The sequence below is a fragment of the Dreissena polymorpha genome, chromosome 2 (genome assembly GCF_020536995.1).
Source record: "Dreissena polymorpha isolate Duluth1 chromosome 2, UMN_Dpol_1.0, whole genome shotgun sequence".
Lineage (NCBI taxonomy): Eukaryota > Metazoa > Mollusca > Bivalvia > Myida > Dreissenidae > Dreissena > Dreissena polymorpha.
In genome coordinates, this window is record NC_068356.1 from 25,684,016 (window position 1) to 25,708,641 (window position 24,626).

General features: G+C 33.0%; 1 protein-coding gene across 2 annotated transcripts in view; it reads left to right on the forward strand.

Annotated features, from left to right (window-relative positions):
• LOC127866313 (acyl-coenzyme A synthetase ACSM3, mitochondrial-like) overlaps window positions 1–24,626 on the forward strand; it is a 47,505-nt gene that overhangs the window by 13,728 nt on the left and 9,151 nt on the right. For both annotated transcript variants that reach the window (XM_052406782.1, XM_052406783.1), the window contains 7 exons: window positions 3,035–3,089; window positions 4,280–4,401; window positions 5,269–5,425; window positions 6,042–6,170; window positions 11,946–12,020; window positions 14,384–14,464; window positions 16,066–16,167. In XM_052406782.1, coding sequence (XP_052262742.1) covers window positions 3,035–3,089; window positions 4,280–4,401; window positions 5,269–5,425; window positions 6,042–6,170; window positions 11,946–12,020; window positions 14,384–14,464; window positions 16,066–16,167 — 721 coding nt within the window. The remainder of the gene's footprint in view (window positions 1–3,034; window positions 3,090–4,279; window positions 4,402–5,268; window positions 5,426–6,041; window positions 6,171–11,945; window positions 12,021–14,383; window positions 14,465–16,065; window positions 16,168–24,626) is intronic.

The following is a 24,626-nucleotide window of genomic DNA, read 5'->3' on the forward strand; positions in this document are numbered from 1 at the left end:
CTGGGACGACACTTTACGCACATGCATTAAGCCCAGTTTTCTCAGAACAAGACACATATTATAACTAACCACAAATGACCACCATAAGGAGGCTCACCAATCTATCTGAAAGGTCACAGTCAGAGGTCAGGCAATCACCAATCTATCTGAAAGGTCACAGTCAGAGGTCAGGCAATCACCAATCTATCTGAAATGTCACAGTCAGAGGTCAGACAATCACCAATCTATCTGAAAGGTCACAGTCAGAGGTCAGGCAATCACCAATCTATCTGAAAGGTCACAGTCAGAGGTCAGACAATCACCAATCTACTGTAAACTTATAGAAATTCGTCGGTATGAACTTTCGTGGTTTGATAAAAAACAACTAATTCGTTGACACGTAATTTCGTGGATTTCAAACATTTCGGGGAAGATTGACAGTCATAATAATTTAACTTTTCTTAAAACAACCAGAGTAATAATGAAGAATAATCTGCTAATGTGTGTTGACAGCAAGGCTTGTGATTAATGTGCACTGAAGCATGAAAGTGTTGCCGATAATTGTCGATAAGAGCGAATACGCGGCGATCTTGTGGGTCCCCGCTCGCTAATTGCCATAAATGTTGTTTTGACAATATTTGCAATTCTCTGCTCAATCGGTCCCCTGGTAGTAACAATTGAGTAATAAGGCCCCCAAAATACACGTGTGAAAACCGTTATGTCTCTTTTAACTTTAATTGGCTCTAATTGACATATGTGATAAATCTGCAAACTGTTAATTTGACGACGTCACGTAAAAGAGAACAATAGTTGATGTACAGTTTAAATTCCGTGCTTGATTTAAAAAGTATTATTACCCAAACACTCAGATAACCGGAAACAATAGAGAATGTCGGCAATGACATTCGGAAAGGACCGATTTCGGATTAAAAATGTAAAAATAATTGTTGGAACTTGAATTCGTGGTTCAGCGGAACAACGAAATCCACGAAAATTCGTACCCCACAAAATTTAATGGTTTTACAGTATCTGAAAGGTCACAGTCAGAGGTCAGAAGTCAACTTTTGCCATAAACAAGTTGTTTTTAGCTCACCTGTGAGCTATTGTGATCACCCTATGCCTAACATCCTTCGTTATGCAGTGTCTGATGTGAAACATGGGCGTTATGTTTATCTAGCCAAAATCTAGACCTAGTTAGAATAAGAGTTCCCGCTGTCCAAAAACTAGGTCACCAGGTCAAATTTTAGACAAAACTTTTATCCACTCTAAAGGCCTTATTGATGAAAAAGTTGGACAACATCTTGACTGAATATGAATATGGGTAAAGTTCTTAAAAAAAACTAGTATACTAGTTTAAATCATAGTAAAAAAACCAAACGTGTTACCACTCTTGAGGCCACATGTATGACTCAATGTTGATGAAACTTGGCTAGGATGATAATTTTTAATTTATTCATGGTGATTTTAGATTTGAGTCAGATGCATCTTAACACTAGATCACCTGGTCAAATCTTAGAAAAGCCATGTTACTGCTCTAGAGGACACATTTATGACTCTATCAGGATGAAACTTGGTCAAAATGTTTATCTTGACAACATTTGTGTCATGTGCATTCAAAAACAATTCTTAGAAAAACTGTTATCAGGATAGTAATAATTGAAAGTTTATTATATATATATATATTATATTGAATATATGTTGTACACAAGTTACTCCCCTTTATTTACAATGTTATTCATGTAGTTCACTTTACTTGTGTTTCTCATTTGTGTGTTATAGTTATTCATGCTTAGAGGTCACAAGTCAAATTTAGCAAATAAAACCGCTTGATATTTTCTTTCTCAGACCTATCTTTGCCACATATTGATGGAGTTAAAATATCTTGGCACATATGAAATTATTAATAAAATGCACGGTGTCATTTTAAACTCATCTCTCTACCTTACAGGTCAAAATCAAAATTTGCCTTTAAATACATTATTAAGTGTATCTTTGTCATTCATCACACTATTGTAAGATAACTTATAACTTATGAAAACCATGAGGAAACAGCTTTTCATGAAGTCAAATGTCATTTTCAGCTGTTGAAAAGTTTGTCCAGATTGTAAGGTTTTCATTTATCATTTAATTTTAAGACCACTAATACCACAAATTACTACTGTGAGGAAACTGAGTGTTACATATACATATATCACACTATTCATAAACTGAGTGTTACATATACATATATCACACTATTCATAAACTGAGTGTTACATATACATATATCACACTATTCATAAACTGAGTGTTACATATACATATATCACACTATTCATAAACTGAGTGTTACATATACATATATCACACTATTCATAAACTGAGTGTTACATATACATATATCACACTATTCATAAACTGAGTGTTACATATACATATATCACACTATTCATAAACTGAGTGTTACATATACATATATCACACTATTCATAAACTGAGTGTTACATATACATATATCACACTATTCATAAACTGAGTGTTACATATACATATATCACACTATTCATAAACTGAGTGTTACATATACATATATCACACTATTCATAAACTGAGTGTTACATATACATATATCACACTATTCATAAACTGAGTGTTACATATACATATATCACACTATTCATAAACTGAGTGTTACATATACATATATCACACTATTCATAAACTGAGTGTTACATATACATATATCACACTATTCATAACCTTGAAGATCAAGGTCAAAAGTCAAATAGGCTTGTGTTTGACCTAAGCAGAGTTTTGAGACAACAAAAGGAAAGTGGTGGCATCCATGCCCTATTGACACATGTCTTGATACATGCCCTATTGACACATGTCTTGTTTATTTTGGCCTATTTTATGGTTCACGTACCGAGTTTGTGCCTTCTATCTGGTCAAGAACAGATTAAAGCACCAGGTCAAAAGACCCATATCAGGCTGGTGGCAGTCAATTAAATGCCACAGTGCAAAGTGTACTCATTAATTCCAGCCTATGCTGATGTGCTCTGTGATTTGTTTGCAGGCCTGGCTGGTTGAACTATGAAGAGCTAACCCGTAGAAGTACAGACAACATACAGGTGTTAATATTTTCAACATGTTGATATAGGGTATTGTGAAAATTATTTTAAACAGTAATAATTATTATACATCTGGGAATATATCATATTAATCAATTGATGTTATTCAAATTAATGTAAATGTTGATTAATGTTGTTATATATGCAAGTATAGTTTTGACATAAAAGCAATTATATGTAAAGGCATATAAGAACCAGTAATTGTGTCACCAATCACTTGCCCTATTAAGTCTGAGACTAGACCTAAGATATTATGAAGAAAATGTTGTACATCAGTGTACATGGTATTTATAAAAATGTCGTACATTAGTGTACATGGTATACATAACAATATAGTACATCAGTGTACATGTTATACATAAAAATGTCGTACATCAATGTACATGGTATACATAAAATGTTGTACATCAGTGTACATGGTAAACATAACAATGTAGTACATCAGTGTACATGGTATACATAAAAATGTTGTACATCAGTGTACATGGTAAACATAACAATGTAGTACATCAGTGTACATGGTATACATAAAAATGTCATACATCAGTGCACATGGTATACAATAACATGTCGTACATCAGTGTACATGGTATACATAACAATGTAGTACATCAGTGTACATGGTATACATAAAAATGTCGTACATCAGTGTACATGGTATACATAACAATATAGTACATCAGTGTACATGGTATACATAAAAATGTTGTACATCAGTGTACATGGTATACATAAAAATGTTGTACACAAGTGTACATGGTATACATAACAATGTAGTACAGTAGTGTACCTGCTTCCCATCTTTATATGGTATGATGGAACTGTTCTCAATCATATTAGCAAACTAAGTGATCAGGAAAGGGAATTTTCTCATTACAAATGCTTCATGTATATTGACCGCTCTCCAGCTTGGACTAACTGATCAGCCCATATGATACTGCTCTAAGGCCACCAATGTGTCTGACAAAGAGTGGCATAGTCACAGTGGTCTAGTGGTAGGACTCTGGTTAAGAATCAGACGGTCATTGGTTAGAATCCTGCTCAGACCATGGATGATGGGGGATCGGGAAGTTCATGGGAAAGGCAACTAAAGATGTATCATCATCAATATCAGAACTTTAACCTTTAACTGAATTGTTTGGCAATTTTTAAATTGAGACCCATCGACTTGTGAATTGGTATATTTGTAGTGTATCAACTCGCTGTCTACTGACCCGATGACTGTGTTCTTCACAAGCGGTACCACTGGCTCCCCCAAGATGACAGAGCACACGCACAGCAGCTATGGCCTTGGGCATATCATAACAGCAAAGTGAGAATATCAGCTGGATAGCAGATTTACTTTGTTTTATGTGAATTAACGATGTGGGAAGCATTGTTCAATGCACTTGTCTATGAGAAGGCCCTGAACATTTTCTGGATTGTTACTTCATGATTTTATTGGGCAATAACGTAAAACAATGTGCCAGTAATTACTGTGTGGAGACTGCATGCCTGTATCCAAACATTAAGGTCACACTTGTCAGAGATTAAATACATGACTCAAATACAGACTGCTATTCCAGGCTCAAATACAGAATGCTTCTCCAAATTGTAAATTAATCATTACTGACATTGTTAAATGACTTAACACAAAAGATCATGGTGTGAAGACAACTGTGTCCTGTGCTCAAAATTGAAGGTAAGTCACAGAGGTCAAAGGTCTAAGGTGATCAAATTAAAGATTGCCCAAACTGTTACTTCGATGGTTTATTAGGCAAGTTTTAATTAAATGGCCTCAAATAATAAAGTGTGACAACAATTAGTGACAATATGAAGAACACAGTTGGGTTCAAGAGTAAGTTGGAAGAATAAAACGGTTGTCATTGACTTTTCAAGATTCAAGATTTAAGATTCAAAACTATAAAACAAATTATAATGTTTTATAAAATTGAATGTTAATGAAACGGCCTTTGCAAGTTTGCAAAGAAAAGTCTTGGGGTATCCATGTCAGTGATGGTCGTGCAAAAATGGGTATTATGCATTATACAGCCAGTGTAGCTTCAGAATTCAAACCTTGAGTGACTTTATAGCGGACTGGGTAGCTATTGACCGGTCTGGGCAAATGCGCAGGCTAGACTGGAACTTGGATGGCCACGTGGGACAAAAGACATGTCACATGTCCGTTGTCATATTTCAGGTATTTTCTCAACCTGAGTCGCAAGTCAATCTTATGGAACCTGTCAGACACAGGCTGGGCCAAGTGTGCATGGAGCAGTCTGTTTGCCCCCTGGATTGCTGGGGCCACTGTGTTTGTTCAAGATGCTCCCAAGTTTGACCCCATCCGCACTTTACAGGTAGGAGTGTTATGTGGTATCTGTTAGTATAGTTTAAATGGACTTTAGGTCTTAAAACTGAAACAAAAAGGGTTTGTTTCTCAATTCATTTAGAATTCAATGTTCCTTTATTGAAAATTGTTAGCAAAATTTACATTTGTTATTTTTTTGAAGCAATGGCTATTTTTTATCATTTATCAAAATTGATATTTATATTGGGTTTGCAGTCCTTATATATGGAATTGAAGTGAAGAAAAGCAGTTTTTTTCTGCCTAAATTTTATTTTGCCAAGAAGAGACTTTCTTTAAATGAAAAATATCATAATAGTGGAAAATCCAGTCCCTGATAAGCCTATCTATATCAACCATTATAAGCCCATTTGTTGCGTGTAATACCTGTCTAACTCATAAGTAAAGGTCACACTCAAATGTCAAAGATTAATTTGGCCATAAAACTGATTGGTTTTACGACAATTGTGGAATATGGGGGCTTATGTACCCTAAAGACATACGTCTTTTTTAACAAACTTACTGGGTATCTCATAGAAGGCCATAGAAAGACGCATATTAATTTACTAATTAACTTGTTTGCTGATTGTAATTATGTAGTATTTAGGTTCAGTTTTATCATTTTCAAGACACTAGCAAGCAACCCCATTACACATTTCTGCACGCCACCAACAGCAGTACGATTTATGATCAAAGAGAAGCTGCACAACTACAAATTTCCTGCTCTATTCCACTGTGTGAGCGCCGGGGAACCTGTGGTATATAAATGTTATTATGCATGAATGTGTTTGTTTGCATTTCTGATAAATTGTACTTAAAGCTTTTTGTTAAGTTTTTATGTTGTTTGACAGTTCTCAATTCATGACTTACAAGCTTTCACTTGAAACCGTTTTTTGTAGCATTTATCATTGTTTAGTAAGTACTACCAGTTTGTGTCTTTGTGTGATTTTTTTTACCATGGAATCCGTTCATAATTAGATCTGTTAACTAAATCAAATCTTATTTATTAATATTTTCTGTCTTTTTTAGCTCACCTGTCACAAAGTGACATGCTGAGCTTATGTGACCGTGTGATGTCCGGCGTCCGTTGTGCGTGCATGTGTGCGTGCGTGCGCGTGTGTGTGTGTGTCCGTCAACAATTCGTTTGTGTAGACAGTAAAGGTCACAGTTTTCATCCAATCTTTATGAAATTTGGTCAGAATGTTTATATTGATAAAATCTGGGTTGGGATTGTATTTGGGTCATCTTGGGTCAAAAACTAGGTCACTAGTTCAAATAATATAAAAACCTTGTGTAGACAATAGAGGTCACAGTTTTCATCCAATCTTTATGAAATTTGGTCAGAATGTTTATCTTGATGAAATCTGGGTTGGTATTGTATTTGGGTCATCTGGGGTCAAGAACTAGGTCACTAGATCAAATAATAGAAAAACCTTGTGTAGACAATAGAGGTCACATTTTTCATCCAATCTTTATGAAATTTGGTCAGAATGTTTATTTTGATGAAATCTGGGTTGGGATTGTATTTGGGTTATCTGGGGTCAAAATTGGTCACTAGGTCAAATAATATAAAAACCTTGTGTAGACAATAGAGGTCACAGTTTTCATCCAATCTTTATGAAATTTGGTCAGAATGTTTATCTTGATGAAATCTGGGTTGGGATTGCATTTGGGTCATCTGGGGTCAAAAACTAGGTCACAAGGTCAAATAATAGAAAAACCTTGTGTAGACAATAGAGGTTATAGTTTTAATCTGATCTGTCTGTCATTCATTGTGTGTCCCAAAACTTTAACCTTGGTTTGCAATAACTTTTGCATTATTGGAGATAGCAACTTGATATTTGGCATACATGTGTAACTCTAGCAACCCCAGCAGGTCTTATCTTATCAGTGGAAGATCAAAGAAAATCAGCTAATCTGCATAGTGGTTCCATTACGAGTTATTTTAATAAAACATCTTTATTAAAATCAAATTAATATAAAATGTTGATTGAAAGAAAATTAATTCTCTTTAATATGATATAAATTTTAATAATCTTTAATTTATATTCGCTGCTTAGCAATCTTTATTGGATTCAAGTACAATGTCTGTGTCCCATTTCCTTTGTTTACTGCATTTTCGAGTATCTGCGCTGACCCCAGTTGTTTACAACACATTTGTGACCTGACAAGGTTATTTGAACATTAATGATGTTGATATATTTATGTTCACCAATGAAAAACGATTCCGATGATATTCACAAAATTGTGATATGTTAAGTCTACGCGACGAAAAGTAGTCCAAACGTCTATGAACGTTTCTTCAAAAAGTAATGTTATTTTTTTGATTTCACATAGAAAATCACAAAATATAAGCTCTGATCTTTCTTTTGGTACCAGAAGTATAACTAGGAAACGATATTAAGTATGTCGCATTTATGATTAAAAACCACGTGTTGGGGAATTTTCAACGAGGTAGAAATAGCGGCATCATATTGGAAAATTTGATTAAGCTGATAGCATGATCGATAACCGTGATTTCTTCAAAAATTACTTTATTATACCCCCATTACTGGTAATGGGGGCTATATATTAGTCACTTTGTCAGTCTGTCTGTCTGTCGGTCTGTCTGTCCCGAAAATTTCATCCGATCTACACAAAACTTGGTCACAAGTTGTATCTAGATGATGTATAGGTCAAGTTAAAATATGCGTCATGCTCTGTCAAAAACTAGGTCACAGGCTCACTTAAAGTGTTTTAAAGCGAAAGTTTGCCCGGACCATAACTATGTCATTTATCGTTAGATTTAAAAAAAACTTGGTTCTTTTGTTCACCATCATGTGACGGTGTGTCGTGTGAAAGAAGTACGTCAATATCTCAAAGGTCAAGATCACACTTGGAGTTCAAAGGTCAAATGCATGTCCAGGCCATAACTTTATCATTTATTGTGAGATTTAAAAATTATTTGGCAAATCTGTTCACCATCATTGGACAGTGTGTCGCACAAAAGAATTTCGTCAATATCTCCAAGGTCAAGGTCACACTCTGAGTTCAAAGAAAGGTCAAATGCATGTCCGGGCCATAACTTTATCATTTATTGTGAGATTTGAAAATCATTTGGCAAATTTGTTTTCCATCATTGGAAGGTATGTCACGCGAAAGAATTACGTTGATATCTCCAAGGTCAAGGTCACACTTTGAGTTCAAAGATCAAAAATGGCCATAAATGAGCTTGTCTGGGCAATAACTATGCCATTCATTGCGATATTTTAAAATCATTTGGCACATTTACTCACCATCATTGGACAGTGTGTCGCGCGAAAAGAATTACGTTGATATCTCCAAGGTCATGGTCACACTTTAAGTTCAAAGGTCAAAAATGGCCATAAATGAGCTTGTCCGGGCCATAGCTATGTTGTTCATTGTTAAATTTTAAAATCATTTGGCACATTGGTTCACCATCATTGGCCGGTGTGTCGCGCGAAAGAGTTACGTTGATATCTCTAAGGTCAAGGTCAAACTTCGAGTTCAAAGGTCAAAAATGGCCATAAATGAGCTTGTCTGGGGCATAACTATGTCATTCATTGTGAGATTTTTTAAAAGCATTTGGCACATTTGTTCACCATTATTGGATGGTGTGTCGCGCGAAAGAATTATGTCAATATCTCCAAGGTCAAGGTCACTGTGAGTTCAAAGGTCAAAAATGGCCGTAAATCATCTTGTCCGGACCATAATTATGTCATTCATTGTGAGATTTAAAAATCACTTGGTACATTTGTTCACAATCATAGGACAATGTGTCTTGCGAAAGAATTACGTCGATATCTTCAAGGTCAAGGTCGCACTTGGAGTTCAAAAGTGAAAAATGGCCAAAAATGAGCTTGTCCGGGCCATAACTATGTCATTCATTGTGAGATTTTAAAATGACTCTGTACATTAATTTTGTTCACAGTCATTGGACAGCGTGTCATGCGAAAGAATTAAAGAATTCAAAGGTCACAATTGCCATAAATAATAATGGCATAATATATTGAATATAATATGAAGACAGCATGCAAAATAGTCTGTGTCAATGCGGCATGTGGGGATATACGTCACGTCTGTGACAAAGCTCTAGTATAAATCTAGAAAATCGATAGCAATCAAATGGTAAGTTATTTTTATTTTAATTATATCGTTTTTTATGTTGATTTCCCTTTATTCATTACAAAACAGATGATCAAATTTCATTCAGATTGGTCGTGTGGATATTCGTACCGAGTTTCAACAGTCTGCTGTCAAAATGCCTCTATTTATTGCATTTATGTTGCAAAATATGTAAAACCTAATGCAAATAAACACAACCAAAGTATTTTAATGCGTTTCTAAGTATATATTTAATGTCAAATGACCTATAATTGTTATGTTTAATGCGTATGAAATACTTGATTTAATTTGTTTATTTCGAACTCGGTACGTTCGTACCATTGACTGGCATTGTGTTTTTGTTTTCATTAATTTTTTTATAGTTTAATTTGTTGACTCTCGAACGTTTTTTCTTTATTTTAGAAAATATTTATTAAATAAACAACGTTAATCGTTATTTTAAATAATGAATAATGCCTTGTTACAGTTTTATTTAATTGTTGTTGTTTTTTAATACATTGATTCAGAATCGGTACTGACTATAGTGTTTTGTATGTTCAAAGTAATTGTAACTGCTAATTGGTGGTTAAGGAATTTAGACAAATAATGGTTTACATTGAAAGATTTATTTTTAACAAATCCTAGAATTTTATATTTATATTACATTAAACCACATGAGTTTGAAATTCTATCCATAAAGCCAATCTAATGGCTAAATAATAAAAAATATACCCCTATATAGTATAGTCTATATATTATATAGAGGTATATATTTTTTTATTTAGCCATAATATAAGCTTTATGGATAGAATTTTAAACTCCTGTGATTAAACATTGAAAACTAAAGTTATATTTATTTTAGCACAATTTCATTGTTCTTTTCAGGATCAGCTGAGGATATTACACAATGGCCGAGTTCCCCGGACCATTCTGTGAACAGCAGAACATAAACAATTGTGATCTGCAGAATGAGAAAATTAGCAAATTTAAACATGATTTTGCACTATGAAATGGACTTTGACTACATTGAATGTTTAGTTTTTTATATTAGTGACATGTTGTGTTGTTTTGTTGTATTTTGTCTTTATTTGAGAAAAAAAGTCGAAAATAGAAATATATTTTTTGTGATATTATTGTGTCATTATCTTCATTATAGTTCATACTATGCAAAAACTAAGTAAAGAAATAAAAAGAGCATGAAAAAATACATAAAACTGCCAAATATGAACTCTATATCTTCTTTAGAACAAAAGTTATGTCAATTTCTCTGTAATAACATAAGGCGAAGGTGCTGAGATATAAGGCATTTACTATGTAGTAATAAGTACCAATATTTTCCAATAAATCGACAACATTTCCATGACAAAAATTGTCATAACTTCTCTTCCGGTGGGGATACTTTAACAATTCATTTGTGTTGGAAAGCTTTTTATGTCCCCCACCACTATAGTGGGGGACATATTGTTTTTGCCCTGTCTGTTGGTTTGTTGCTTTGTTTGTGTGTTTGCGTCAAACTTTAACATTTGCCATAACTTTTGCAATATTAAAGATAGCAACTTGATATTTGGCATGCATGTGTATCTCATGGAGCTGCACATTTTTAGTGGTGAAAGGTCAAGGTCATCCTTCGAGGTCAAAAGTCAAATATATAGCTTCAAAGCGGCACAGAAGGGGACATAGTGTTTCTGACAAACACATATCTTGTTGAAATATCTATCTTGCTAAATTAATAAAACTAATGTATGAGAAATTTTAAAATTTAACAGGGGTTGCTAGTAACTCATGGAGCTGCACATTTTGAGTGGTGAAAGGTCAATGTCAAATATATGGCTTCAAAGCAGCGCAATAGGGGGCATTGTGTTTTTGACAAACACATCTCTTGTTAATCTTGAAAAACAAATCTAGAGGTCACAGTTTTCATCACGTCTTAATGAAATTTTGTCAGAATGTATTAATTAATGAAATCTGGCTTGGGATTGTATATGGGTCTGATAGAATTTAAGTTGATGTAGCAAGGTTAGTCAGGTGGGCGATTTAGGGCCATCTTGGCTCTCTTGTTTGTTGTACCCTTTATTATTTCCTACTAAACAATGATGCAAAAGGTTTGCCAGTTATAATACAAGATTGTGTTTGGAAGCTGTAGTTTTGTCTGCTCTTATAATATTCAATTTAACTAAGTTTATAACATATGTACTTGTTTTGAAAGGATTTTAATACGTTTTTCTCAAGACCCTCACCCAAGGGGCATTCGTTAACAAAACTTGAGTTATAATCTTTATAAAATAGTAAAAACTAAATGAATATGAAACAAGTTTCCAGAATTCTTATTGGTCAAAATGTTTAGTTGTTATATATATACTTAGTTTGAAATCTGCAACTTTCACGGTACTTTGAATATCTGGAGTTGAGAGTATATCTCTTCCCTGTAGAACCCAGAGATGTTGAAGGAGTGGACTGAAGGCACGGGTCTGAATCTGTACGAGGGATATGGGCAAACAGAGACAGTGAGTACCATCAGGCAACTACTGTGAATATATGAGCCACAGTGAGTACCATCAGACAACTACTGTGAATATATGAGCCCCATTCTGGGAAAACAGGGCCTAATGTTTGTGCCTAAAGGATTGTCTCCAATTAGCGTGTGCAGCCCATGCTTTTATGGAATTTTTTTATTTTAAGGAAGTCACTTTTAAATGAAAATCCAATGATCTGGGAGAATACTTTATGGGCATGCCAAGTTTTCCCAGTGAGCTGATTGTTTATAATTGCTTTTTCAGATTAAAAAGCTAAAAAAAGACTGTTTAGTTAAACTCTTTCTGATAAAGAAACCAAACTTTTTGTCTCTGGAAAGCTCTGTAAAAAACGTAGATAATTGTTAGGTTTTACTAGAAGATAGTGATTTGTTTAAAGAACTGGTTAATGATATTGATCAGTAAAATATTGTGCAAGTTGATGGTATTGATCAGTTAAATATGCTGACATTAGATTATTTAAAAAAAATGTTTTAAGTAAATGATATTTATAAGTAAAATATGTTTAAAATAGACCATATTGTATAGTTAAATATGTTTTAAGAAAATCATATTTATCAGTTAAATATTTTTTAAGTAAACCATATTGATCAGTAAAATATGTTTAAGCTAAATCATATTGATCAGTAAAATATGTTTAAGCTAAATCATATTGATCAGTAAAATATGTTTAAGCTAAATCATATTGATCAGTAAAATATGTTTAAGCTTAATCATAATAATCAGTAAAATATGTTAAAGCTAAATCATATTGATAAGTAAAATATGTTTTGAATAGACCATATTGTTTAGTTAAATATGTTTTAAGAAGATTATATTTATCAGTTAAATATTTTTTAAGTAAACCATATTGACCAGTAAAATATGTTTAAGCTAAATCATATTGATCAGTAAAATATGTTTAAGCTAAATCATATTGATTAGTAAAATATGTTTAAGCTAAATCATATTGATCAGTTAAATATGTTTAAGCTAAATCATAATGATCAGTAAAATATGTTTAAGCTAAATCATATTGATCAGTCAAATATGTTTAAGCTAAATCATAATGATCAGTAAAATATGTTTAAGCTAAAGAAGATAATTTTGATGGATAAGGTGTGTTTGAAGGATATCATATTTATCAGTAACATATGTTTAAGCTAAATCATAATGATCAGTAAAATATGTTTAAGCTAAATCATATTGATCAATAAAATATGTTTAAGCTAAATCATAATGATCAATACAATATGTTGAAGCTAAATCATAATGATAAGTAAAATATGTTTAAGCTAAATCATAATGATCAGTAAAATATGTTTAAGCTTAATCATAATGATCAGTAAAATATGTTTAAGCTAAATCATAATGATCAGTAAAATATGTTTAAGCTAAATCATATTGATCAGTAAAATATGTTTAAGCTAAATCATATTGATCAGTAAAATATGTTTAAGCTTAATCATATTGATCAGTAAAATATGTTTAAGCTAAATCATAATGATCAGTAAAATATGTTTAAGCTTAATCATATTGATCAGTAAAATATGTTTAAGCTAAATCATAATGATTAGTAAAATATGTTTAAGCTAAAGAAGATAATTTTGATCAATAAGGTGTGTTTGAACGATATCATATTTATGAGTAAAATATTTTAAAAATAGATCATATGTATCAGTAACATATGTTTAAAGATCATATTTATCAGTAAAATATATTTAAAGTATATCATGTGCAATAGTAAAGTATTTTTAAGTAGATCATATTGATGAGTATAATGTGCTCAAAGTAGGTCATGACGATCAGTACAATATGTTTAAAGTAAGTCATAGTAATCAGTTAGATATGTTTGAAGAAGATCACATTGATCTGACAGTCTTTTTTAATTGATTTACATATGTAGAATATGTTAAAGGAAAACATGGTGATCACTAAAACATTTTTAAAGTAGTTGATATTGATAAGTAAGATATGTTTAAAGAAGATAATATTGGTCATTAAAATGTTTTCAAAGTAGATCATGGTGATCAATAAAATATGCTTACAGAAGGTTATGGTGATCAATAAAATATACTTAAAGAAGATATATTTGTTAGTAAAATATGTTTGTGGTATATTATATTGATCAGTAAAACATGTTTAAAGAAGATGGTATTGACTAAGGTTCTTAACTTGAAGTTTCCTGAACATACACCCATTTAAGAATTTTCTTAAAATTCAACTAAGAGCCTTTATGATAATTGCATCTATTCCAAAATTATATACTGTTATAACATCCCCCTTATGATGGACTTGCACAGATGATATTCATTAATTTTGTTTCTCTAAGGTTATGTCATGTTCTTCACTTTCAGACATTTGTATGTGGTAGCTACCCAAGTATAGAACAGCGACCTGGTTCCATGGGAAAGGCTGCACCTGGGTATGATGTGGAGGTCAGTTAAAGGGTCAGAAATGGCTCTAGATATTGTTCATTGTCATTCAAAGAAAACATTGAACTGAAGCTCTAAGACCTCAAATTGAAAGAAGTCCAGGGTGAGCTTTCATGGTCATTGTGTATATTTATTATATCAGTATTTAACATTCTGTTCGAAATTGAAGTCAGTGCTCATGATTATGAAAATAGACATTGCCATTTTGTCACAATTATTTGACTTTGCAACACTCAAGAAATTATTGCACTGTTAAAAAAACCATATATCTAGTGGTCCCTTGTGGAACCATGCACAGGTGGTTAGCATGTGGCTATAATATTAATTAGTGAAAACATCATTTTGAATGATAAATAATCAAATTATAACGAAAAATCAATTTTAAGTAAAAAAACATTTCACTATCAAATATATATATAACAAGGTATTCAACTCAAAATCACCTGAAAACGGGGTGTATCCTTTGAACAGCCATAACTTCATCAATTGTGCAGCAATTTTCATGAACCCGGTCTTATTCAATGTAGAAATGAATTTTCTTTCTGGACATGTATATATCTTGTTATATTTCTACACATGCTGGTTCAAATTTTAAGAAATAAAACGATACACAATTCACGTGACCTACTTAACAGCAATCAGACAGGATTTATGAATGAAATCTCCAGGTGTAAAGACACACCTTCGCATTGGACCAATGAAATCACTTGTGTGTTTAAAATGTCAGTTAGTTGAAATGAATGTAAACAAAGGTTTTAAACGGCGCTGGACAGTTAGTTTTGATGCATAATGCAACAGCAAGCACGTTAAGAATGTTTTTTTCATACGTTTTATTGAATTATGGTATCGAGGTCCGTGAACTTTGCAGGAAAAATGCCCTTTACTCAGTAAAGATTTCAAGCTTAGATCCTGTCTGATCGATGTCAAGTGGGTCACGCGAGTTGTGTATGGTGTTATGTCTTAAAAGTTGACCCAGTATTTGTAAAAATATTGCAAGACATGTACACTTCCAGAAAGGAAATTCATGTATGCGTTGAATAAGACCGAGATCGTGAAAATCGCTGCAAAATTGATGAAATAATGGCTGTTCAAATCGATGCACCCTGTTTTCGGGTGATTTTGAGTTGAATACCTTGTTATATATATATATTTGATAGTGATTTTTTTTTTAGGAAAGTTGATTTTTTGATATATTATGATTATTTATCATTGAAAATGATGTTTTCACGAATTAATATCATAGCCACACGCTAACCACCTGTGGAACCATGGGCTGATTCCGTAAAAAAACAACCATAAAATTGGTCCCTTGTTGAACCGTGACCTGATCACCAATTTAAAACTCATATATCAAGTGGTCCCTTGTTTAAGCATGTGCTGATCACCATTATAAAACCAATAGATCAAGTGGCCCCTCGTTGAACCATTTGCTGATCCCTGTTATAAAACCAATATATGAAGTGGCCCCTCTTTGAAACATGTTTTTATCCCTGTAATAAAAGCCATAGATCAAGTGGTCTTTGTTGAACCATGTGCAGATCCCCGTTATAAATGCTACAGATCAAGTGGTCTCTTGTTGAACAATGTGCAGATCCCTTTTACAGATTGTAGATGATGAGGGAACAGTATTGCCTAGGGGACAGGAGGGCAACATTGGGATTCGGTGCAAGCCTGTCTGGCCTGTAGGGCTCTTCACCAGGTACATTGTAAGTTCAAACTAAGTTATATAAGTCTAAATGTTATGTATGCATGCTTGAGTCCCAACTCCTGGGAAGAACTAGTACTTGAGGTTTTTGGAAATCTAATAATTACACTGCCTAGCAATTAAGAGGTCCCTCTATATGATCGCCTGTCTGGGTGCGTTGTCATAATAATATTTTGATGGGACTTGTTCATAGATTATAGAAAAATGTCCATAAATATATGTTTTTATAAAATTGTTATATTTGGATTAGTTAAAAAAGAAAAAGTAAACTATTGTATTTATAAAAATTAAGCAATATATTGCTTAACCTTGTTTTTGTGTGTGTGTTTTTTATCTAAATTTGTTTAATTGCACTTTTAAATTATAGAACCATAATTTGATTTATGTTATAAAGTTGATTAGAAAGTATGCATTTCATGGACACGTGGTTATTGGGAAAGACCATACCATTTGCCATGTCATAGTTAAATTTAGAGCTTAGAAAACCTCAGCCCTGACCACTAAATTGAATAACTCTAGTAAAAGTCTGTATTTCAGTTTTCTGAGGTGGGCCACACATTTGTGTTATAATCAAGGCAGACTTTTTAACTATCAGTCACAATGGCTGACCATCTCATTATATATGTAGATATATCCTAGTTTTCTCTCAATGAATTAAAGGGGCCTCAGATTCACAGATTTTGGCATGTTTTGAAGTTATCTAATTAAATGCTTTATATTGATACATGTAAAAATTGTCCGGTCCCATTTTTTCCCTATAAAACCATGCGTAAAATATCTCCTCAAAACTGGAATCCCCTCAATTCCGAATACCGGTCATTCTTTGGATCAAAATTAGGTCATTCCATACGTAATTGTACCGCTCTAAACCGTTCAGGGTCGGTTTATTGCACCTCAGACCTAGTGTCAAAAAGTTGTGAATAGTGGATTTAAGATGCGTGAAATTAATAAAGGTGGTTGAAAATGTGCAAACTGTAAAAATAGCAAAACAATTAAAAAATACTTGTCCTGTGATGTACATATAGATCAATAGAGGTGTTAATACTGATTATAATTACTGATAACAAACATAGAGTTCTTTTTTTTTTTTTTTTTTTTTTTTTTTTTTTTTTTTTTTTTGCTCTACACAATGCTGCATTCATTAATCCTAAAAATTCACTCAATGCTGACTATAATTCAATATCATACATACAATGTAAACATGTATATGATCATACAACATAGTGATTGTACAAAGCAATAAAGTTCAAACATGTTATACAAGATATGCTAATATATATTTTTTTAGAGAGAAAAGAAAAGAACAACAGAGGAATAGTTATGAAAAATGATGAGTTGTATAAAGTCGTAAGAAAGCATGCTGGACTTGTGTGTTTTGTTGTATATTCACAGTGATCTTGTCAGATTGACAAAAATAAATAAATAAACATAACTGTTTTAGAGAGATAAACTAACATTATAGTGAATGTATATAAGTGGACAAAACATTATGAGAATTTAATCCGATTCCATTTTTGTTCAAAGATTTGTAATGAGTCATTACTGAGGGCTATTTCTTTCTCAATCTGGATTTTTAGTTTAAGACTATGGACAAAACAATTAAAATTTGGTACTAGTTTTTTGTACTTCATGTTTAAGATAAAATATTTCATCAATATGACCATAAAATTCACAATATTATTACAGTCTATTGATTTCAATGAGTTAATTCCGAAACTTATATCTAAGAAAGATAGTTTAACGTTTAGTTGATGTTGTTCAAGAAAAGATATTAATTGATTCCAAATAGGCTGGATGTGTTTGCACTCCCAAAAAAGATGTTCTATAGTTTCAATGTTTTCACTGCAGAAGTCACACAGATTTGAGTTAGATAATTTGCATTTAAAGAGATATTTATTTGTAGCTATAATTCTTTGGATGTATTTATATTGAAAATTTCTCAGTGTGCTTTCAATAGTTGCTTTATATGGCATGGTAAATATGTGTTTCCAATTAAGTTCATTTTCTCCAAAAAGGACTTGCCATTTATTTTGGATTTTGGAGTTTTCTGTAGGGTTTTTAATTTGTAGTGTGTAAAATATTTTATTTGTTTTGTTTTTTCTTCCAAGTATGTTTTCTACAAATGTTGTTTGAGTACATGGTGTATTATTTGTATTGATTTCAGATTTAATATGTATGGGTATGCTTTTGATTAGTGTGTAGTATTTCAGAAAATTATTTGAAGGTATTCCGTATATGTAGCATATATTATCAAAAGAGTAGAAATCCTTAATTCTGTAGTCATATAATTGGTCGACATATTTAATGCTTCGTTCAAACCAGTCTTTATAGAAAAACGTCTTATTGTTTGAAGTTATGTCTTTATTGTTCCACAAAATTGTTTTACTGCTGGTTTGGGTTTCTAAGTTATGAGTGACATCACTCCACGCTGAAAGAACATCAGACAGAAATATGTTTTCGTTTGCAATTTCATGTAAGATAGTATTGCTGATGTTACATTCAAAGAGTAAGGAGTCACCATATTTTGTTAGGATTTTCTGGTAGAATAATTTCCATTTACTCGTATTGGTATTATCTAGGTATCTTTTAACCCAGCTGCATTTGATTGCATTTAAGAATGAGTCAATGTTCGTTAATTGGATACCTCCATTTTCTACGGATTGAATTAACTGAGTTCTTTTTATTTTATCAGGCTTACCGTCCCATATGAAATTAAATATTGCTGATTTTATATCGTTAATAACATCATTTGGTGGATTTGGGAGAACTGTTAATACATATATTAATTTAGGAAGTGCAAACGTTTTCAATACTGTGTTTTTTCCGATGAGTGTAAGTTTACGATGATGCCATGATTTTAAGCAGTTTTTGAAATTCTGTAATTTAGGTAGTATGTTTTTAAGAACTGTATCCTTTTCATTATTTGTGAAAGTAATTCCTAACGTTGTGGCTTCATCGGTTGTCCAATTAAATTTCATTTCTTTTTTATATTGAACATTACTTTGTTTTAATTTACCTACTCGTAGCACAGTACATTTACTTTTGTTTAGTTTAAGACCCGATGTCATTCCGTAAAGGGTTAGCGACTCTATTAGGTTATGGAAAGAATCGTATTTGTCATTTAAAAAATAAGTTGCATCGTCGGCAAATAGGGATTGTTTGATTTCTTCGTCAGGTTCTAGTGATATGCCTTTTATGTGTTTATTTGATTGGATGTGATGTGATAGATACTCGATGCAAATAATAAATAGCGATGATGAGAGTGGACATCCTTGTCGAACCCCTCGTTCGATGTTAAAACTGTTTGAAAAGAAGCCATTGTTTATGATTATACTGTTAATATCGGTATAGAATAGTTTGACCCATTGAATGAGACTTTCGCCAAAATTCATATTTTCTAAGCAAGAGAACATAAATGAATGATCAAGCGAATCGAATGCCTTTTCAAAGTCTGCAAAGAATATTAGACCAGGATTATTTGAATTGTTGAAATAGTTGATGCATTCTTGGATAAGACGAACGTTTTCACCAATGTAGCGTCCTTTTATGAAACCAGATTGAGATTTTGAAATGATTGATGGTAATATTTTTTTAATTCTGTTTGCTATACTTTTAGTTGCAATTTTATAATCATTGTTTAGTAAACTAATCGGGCGCCAGTTTGATAACGATTCTAAGTTTTTTCCAGGTTTTGGAATAAGTGATATAATACCTTGTTTTTGTAGAGTAGTTAAGTTTTCGTGGTTAAATGAATAGTTAAGTGAATTAATTAGATGTGTTTTTATATCATTCCAGAATATTTTATAAAATTCGATTGTGATGCCATCAGATCCTGGGCTTTTGTTATTTTGCATTTCTTTTAGGGCTAATCCACATTCATATTCATTAAGCAATCCGTCGCACAGTTGTTTTTCCTCCTGGTTTAAAGCGTGATGTGTATTTTTAAAAAGGGTGTTATCTTCAACATTTTTTCGTTTATAGAGGTTTTCGAAAAATAAACGTTGTTCTTCTAGTATTTGAGTTCTGTTTGTTATATCTTTGCCATTGACTACTAATTTGTGTATAGTTTTTTGTTCACTTCTACGTTTTTCAATGTTTGCGAAATATTTTGTGTTTTTTTCATTGTGTTCAACATGCTGTGCACGCGCTCTTAGTATTATTCCATTGAGATGTGTATGATAGATTCCATCTAATATTTGTTTTTTTATTGTTATTTCATTTTCAATGTCGGTGGTATCATTTGTGTTTGTTTGATGCAATTGTTTTTCAAGTGTTTCAATGGTTTTGATGGTTTCAGTTTCAAGTTTGTGTGTTTCTTTTTGTTTAAATGATGTGTATCTAATTGTTGTATTACGTATATTTCCTTTAATTACTTCCCATAAGGTGTTTGGGTTTGCGTCTTTATTATTTTGAACAGTATTTAATATTTCCTGTTTTATTTGTGTTTGGTATTGTGTATCTAATAAGATGCTGTTGTTAATTTTAAAGTATCCTGGGCCTCTTTCAGGTTGTATATTGTGCAGTTTAAGTTCAACTAGAGAGTGGTCTGTCATAAATCCTGGTTTAATGCTACATGAGTCAATAATGTTGCAAAGTGACTCAGATATTAAAAAGTAGTCTAATCTACAAAATATTGTTGGTTTTGTGTTTGAGTGCCAGGTGAATTTGCTTTCTTTTGGATTTACTGTACGCCAGATGTCTATCATATTGTAGTTTTCAATAATGTTATTCAAAATGTTTCTATTTTTAGTATGACTATAAAGGTTTCCCTTCTTTTTATCTACTGATGGGTTCAGGACAGTATTGAAATCACCACCGATTATTATATTTTTATCTTGGTTATTAATTATGAAGGTTTGTAATGTTTCGTAAAATGTGGAATCGTCTATGTTAGGACCGTAGACGTTGATTAATGTTAATTGTGTTTCGTGTATTTTGATATCTATACTTGCTAGTCTGCCAATTATTATTTCGTTTAAGTTATCGACTGTGATCCCTGTATTGTTTTTAATTAAAAAAGCAATGCCTTGTTTATTAGTATGTTGTCCACTAAGATAGATGTCTCCGTCCCATTCATCCTTTAAGATTTGTGCTAAAGAGTGTGTCAAGTGACTTTCTTGTAGTAGGCATAAAGTATATTTTTTTTCGTCTAACCATTTGAAGATTTTTATTCGTTTGTCTTTATTGTTTAGCCCTTTTACATTCAAAGTACATATTTTAATCATTTAAAGCGGTAGAGGGTAATGTACATGATAATTTGTGTGTGCTTGTCCAGTTGGTTTCTATTTTAAGACATATGTCCATACATACAAACAAAAAAAGGAAACAAAGATTAGAGATACAAAAAGATGAATATACCATAGAAATGAGGAAGTAAAAGGAAATAATAACAAAAGTGAGAAAAAAAGAACAATAAACGACTGCCTTCCAATAGAGACATAAAAAAAACATATTTCCGTACACTGGAAATACTCAAACTAATTGAGTAATAAAAGTGATCTGAGACATAAAATGTATGGCAGTAAATTCTAAAAAACAGTTGTTGTTTTTTCATATCTTCAAAAGATAATTTTAGTGTAATAGAAATAAAAGGTCAGATAAGTACACTGTGCGCAGAAAATCACAATCCAAATTACAAAAATAGCTATTTCATAAAAATACTTTGTGTTTTTCTTAGTATTATCGTCTTTGGGATGATTTCGCGTCTAAATACACATGCAAGATTAAAAAGAAAACAACACAAAAATGTTATATGTACAAAAAGGAATACGAATATTATGTTCAGGGATGACTAAACACTGTTTTGTCAACATCGTAAAATTATTGATAATGATCTGAAAAAAAACAACAACAACAAACAATTAGTATATATGACACCGTGCAATGGATGATCACTCTTTGGAAAATAAATCACTGAATAGTGAATTTCTTTTTCTACGTATAAAAAGAAATCGATTTTATATTTAGTATTATAAATGTACGTTTCCTGGTTTCAATATGATATAGTTTACATTTAATAATGTAAAAAGAGTCGATCCACCAATGTGTTATTATCGACATCAACATTTAACAAGTTACACGTAACCTGGTGTGTGTTGGGGGTGGGTATGTGGGTGTGTGCGTGCTTGCTGTGTGCGTGTGTTATGTTGGTGCGGGCATGAGCGTGTGTCCACAAGTTTGTGTTTGTGCGTGTGTTTGCGTGTACTTGCGTGTGTGTGTGAGCGGGTGTGTATCCGTACGCGCGTTTGTGCGGGCATGAGCGTGTGTGTGCAAGTTTGTGTATGCGCGTGTGCGCGCGTGCGCGCGTGCGTGTGTTTGCGTGTACTTGTGTGTGTGTAAGCGTGTGTGTATCCACACACGCGTTTGTGCCTACGTGTGTGTGCTCGTGCGTTTGTGTGTGAGTGTACGTGCGTGTGTGTGAGCGCGTGTGTTTCCGCGTGCGCGTGAGTGCGCTTTCGTGTGTGTGCATGCGCGCATGTGTGTGTGTGTGTGTATTCGTTTGAGTGTGTGCGTATGCTGGTTTAACTTTTCGTGCACGCGAAACGTGTGAGTTTTGGGTATGCGCGCTATGTGGTTGCGCGTACGTGTATGTGTTTGTGCGTCCGTACGTGTGAGTTTGCCCGTCTGTGTACGTTATCATACTTATTAAGCGTAGATAACTTTAATAACAATAATAACTAAATATGGTTATTGCAGTTACAAAAATATGTGTTAATATTAAGAAACATATGCTCTATAAAGAAACGCACACGAAAACGTAGGGTAAAACTGCTAAATTAAAACAGGTTAACAGGTTATTTTGTACATCCGTCTCCTTGTCGATCCAAATATACGAAAAACGAAATATGCTTAGATCGACTAACGGGTACTCACACTTTTTACTAAATAAAGAAAGGTTTGTTAGAAGTAATCTACATTTGGAATGAAAATCTCATATTTTAATTTCGTCTGTATCCGGCCGTCAGTTTATCTAGCTCCGAAAAAAAAGATGAACTAGACTAACTACCGGATGTGCTTATACTAAGTTATCAAAATTATGAGCGTGTAACTCTAATGGGAATGAAGTATTTGATTAAAAAATGTTTACGAGAGTAGTTAGATAACAACATAGGGTTCTTTAGTGTGTTTTGTTTTTGATATAGGAAGCCGTGCTAAATTTTATTTATCTTATTGCTGTTTAATTTTGTATTGTTTATTACAATTGCTTATTTAGTGTCATATAAAAAGGGTGATTTGCAGAGTTCTTGAAACAGTTTCATTTAGATATTAAGATAACCGAGACTAAAAATGTCCAAACCTCCTTCTAAGCGAAGGCGCGTGGAATTGTCTTTAGAAGACAAAATCACACTGATAAAAGAGTCCGTGATGTTCCCTAAACCTACACTCAAGATGCTGTCGGAGAAATATGGGGTAGGAAAGTCGACGATCGGGGATATCGAGCAAAAAAAGGCTGCGTACATGTCTCACTGGGAAAACAACTTGTCACCCAAACAAAAGTCGGTTCAACAAATCTCGGTAGAGTTCGAAACTGGGTCGTGCCGGGTCAAAAACTAGGTCACTTGGTCAAAAAAAGGAAAAAACTTGTAAACACTTTATAAGTCACATTTCATGCCCAATCTTCGTGTAACTTTGTCAAAATGTTTGTCTTAATGATAATGTTGGTTGAGTTCAAAAGTGGTTCTGGTCCGTTGAAAAACATGAACACCAGTGGGTGGGGCAGTTTTTCTTATTTAGCTATAGAGAAACCTTGTAAACACACTAGAAGTCACAATTTTTGCCCAATCATCATAGAAGTTGGACAAAACATTGGTTTTATTGATTTCTAGGATGAGTTCAAAAATGGTCCAGATCGGTGAAAAACATGGCCTCCAGTGGGCGGGGCATTTTTCTCTTTATGTATATAGTGAAAACATGTGAACACTCTAGAAGTCACATTTTTGGTCCAATTTTCATGAAATTTGGTCAGAACATTTGTTTCCTTGAGTTGAGTTAAAAAATGGTTCCTGTCAGTTGAATTACATGGCTGCCGGGGGGGGGGGGGGGGGCAGTTTTTTTATATTTATATAGTAAAAAAAGCTTGTGAACACTCTAGAAGTAACATTTTTTGCCCAATCATCATGAAACTTGGTGAAATGATGTGTTTTATATATATCTCAGATGAGATCGCAAATGGTCCTGATCGGTCAAAAAACATGGCTGCCAGAGGGGGGGGGGGGGGGAGTTTTCCTTATGTGACTAGAGAGAAACCTTGTGATCGAACACTATAGAAGTCTCATTTTTTGCCTAATCATTGTGAATATTAGTCAATACATTGGTTTTATTGATTTCATGGACAAGTTGGAAAATGGCTCAGATCGGTGAAACACACTTTTTAGCTCACCTGATTGTTCAGGTGAGGTTTTAGAATTGGTCTTTGTCCGCCGTCCGTTCGTCCACATTTGGTTTGTAAACACTCTAGCA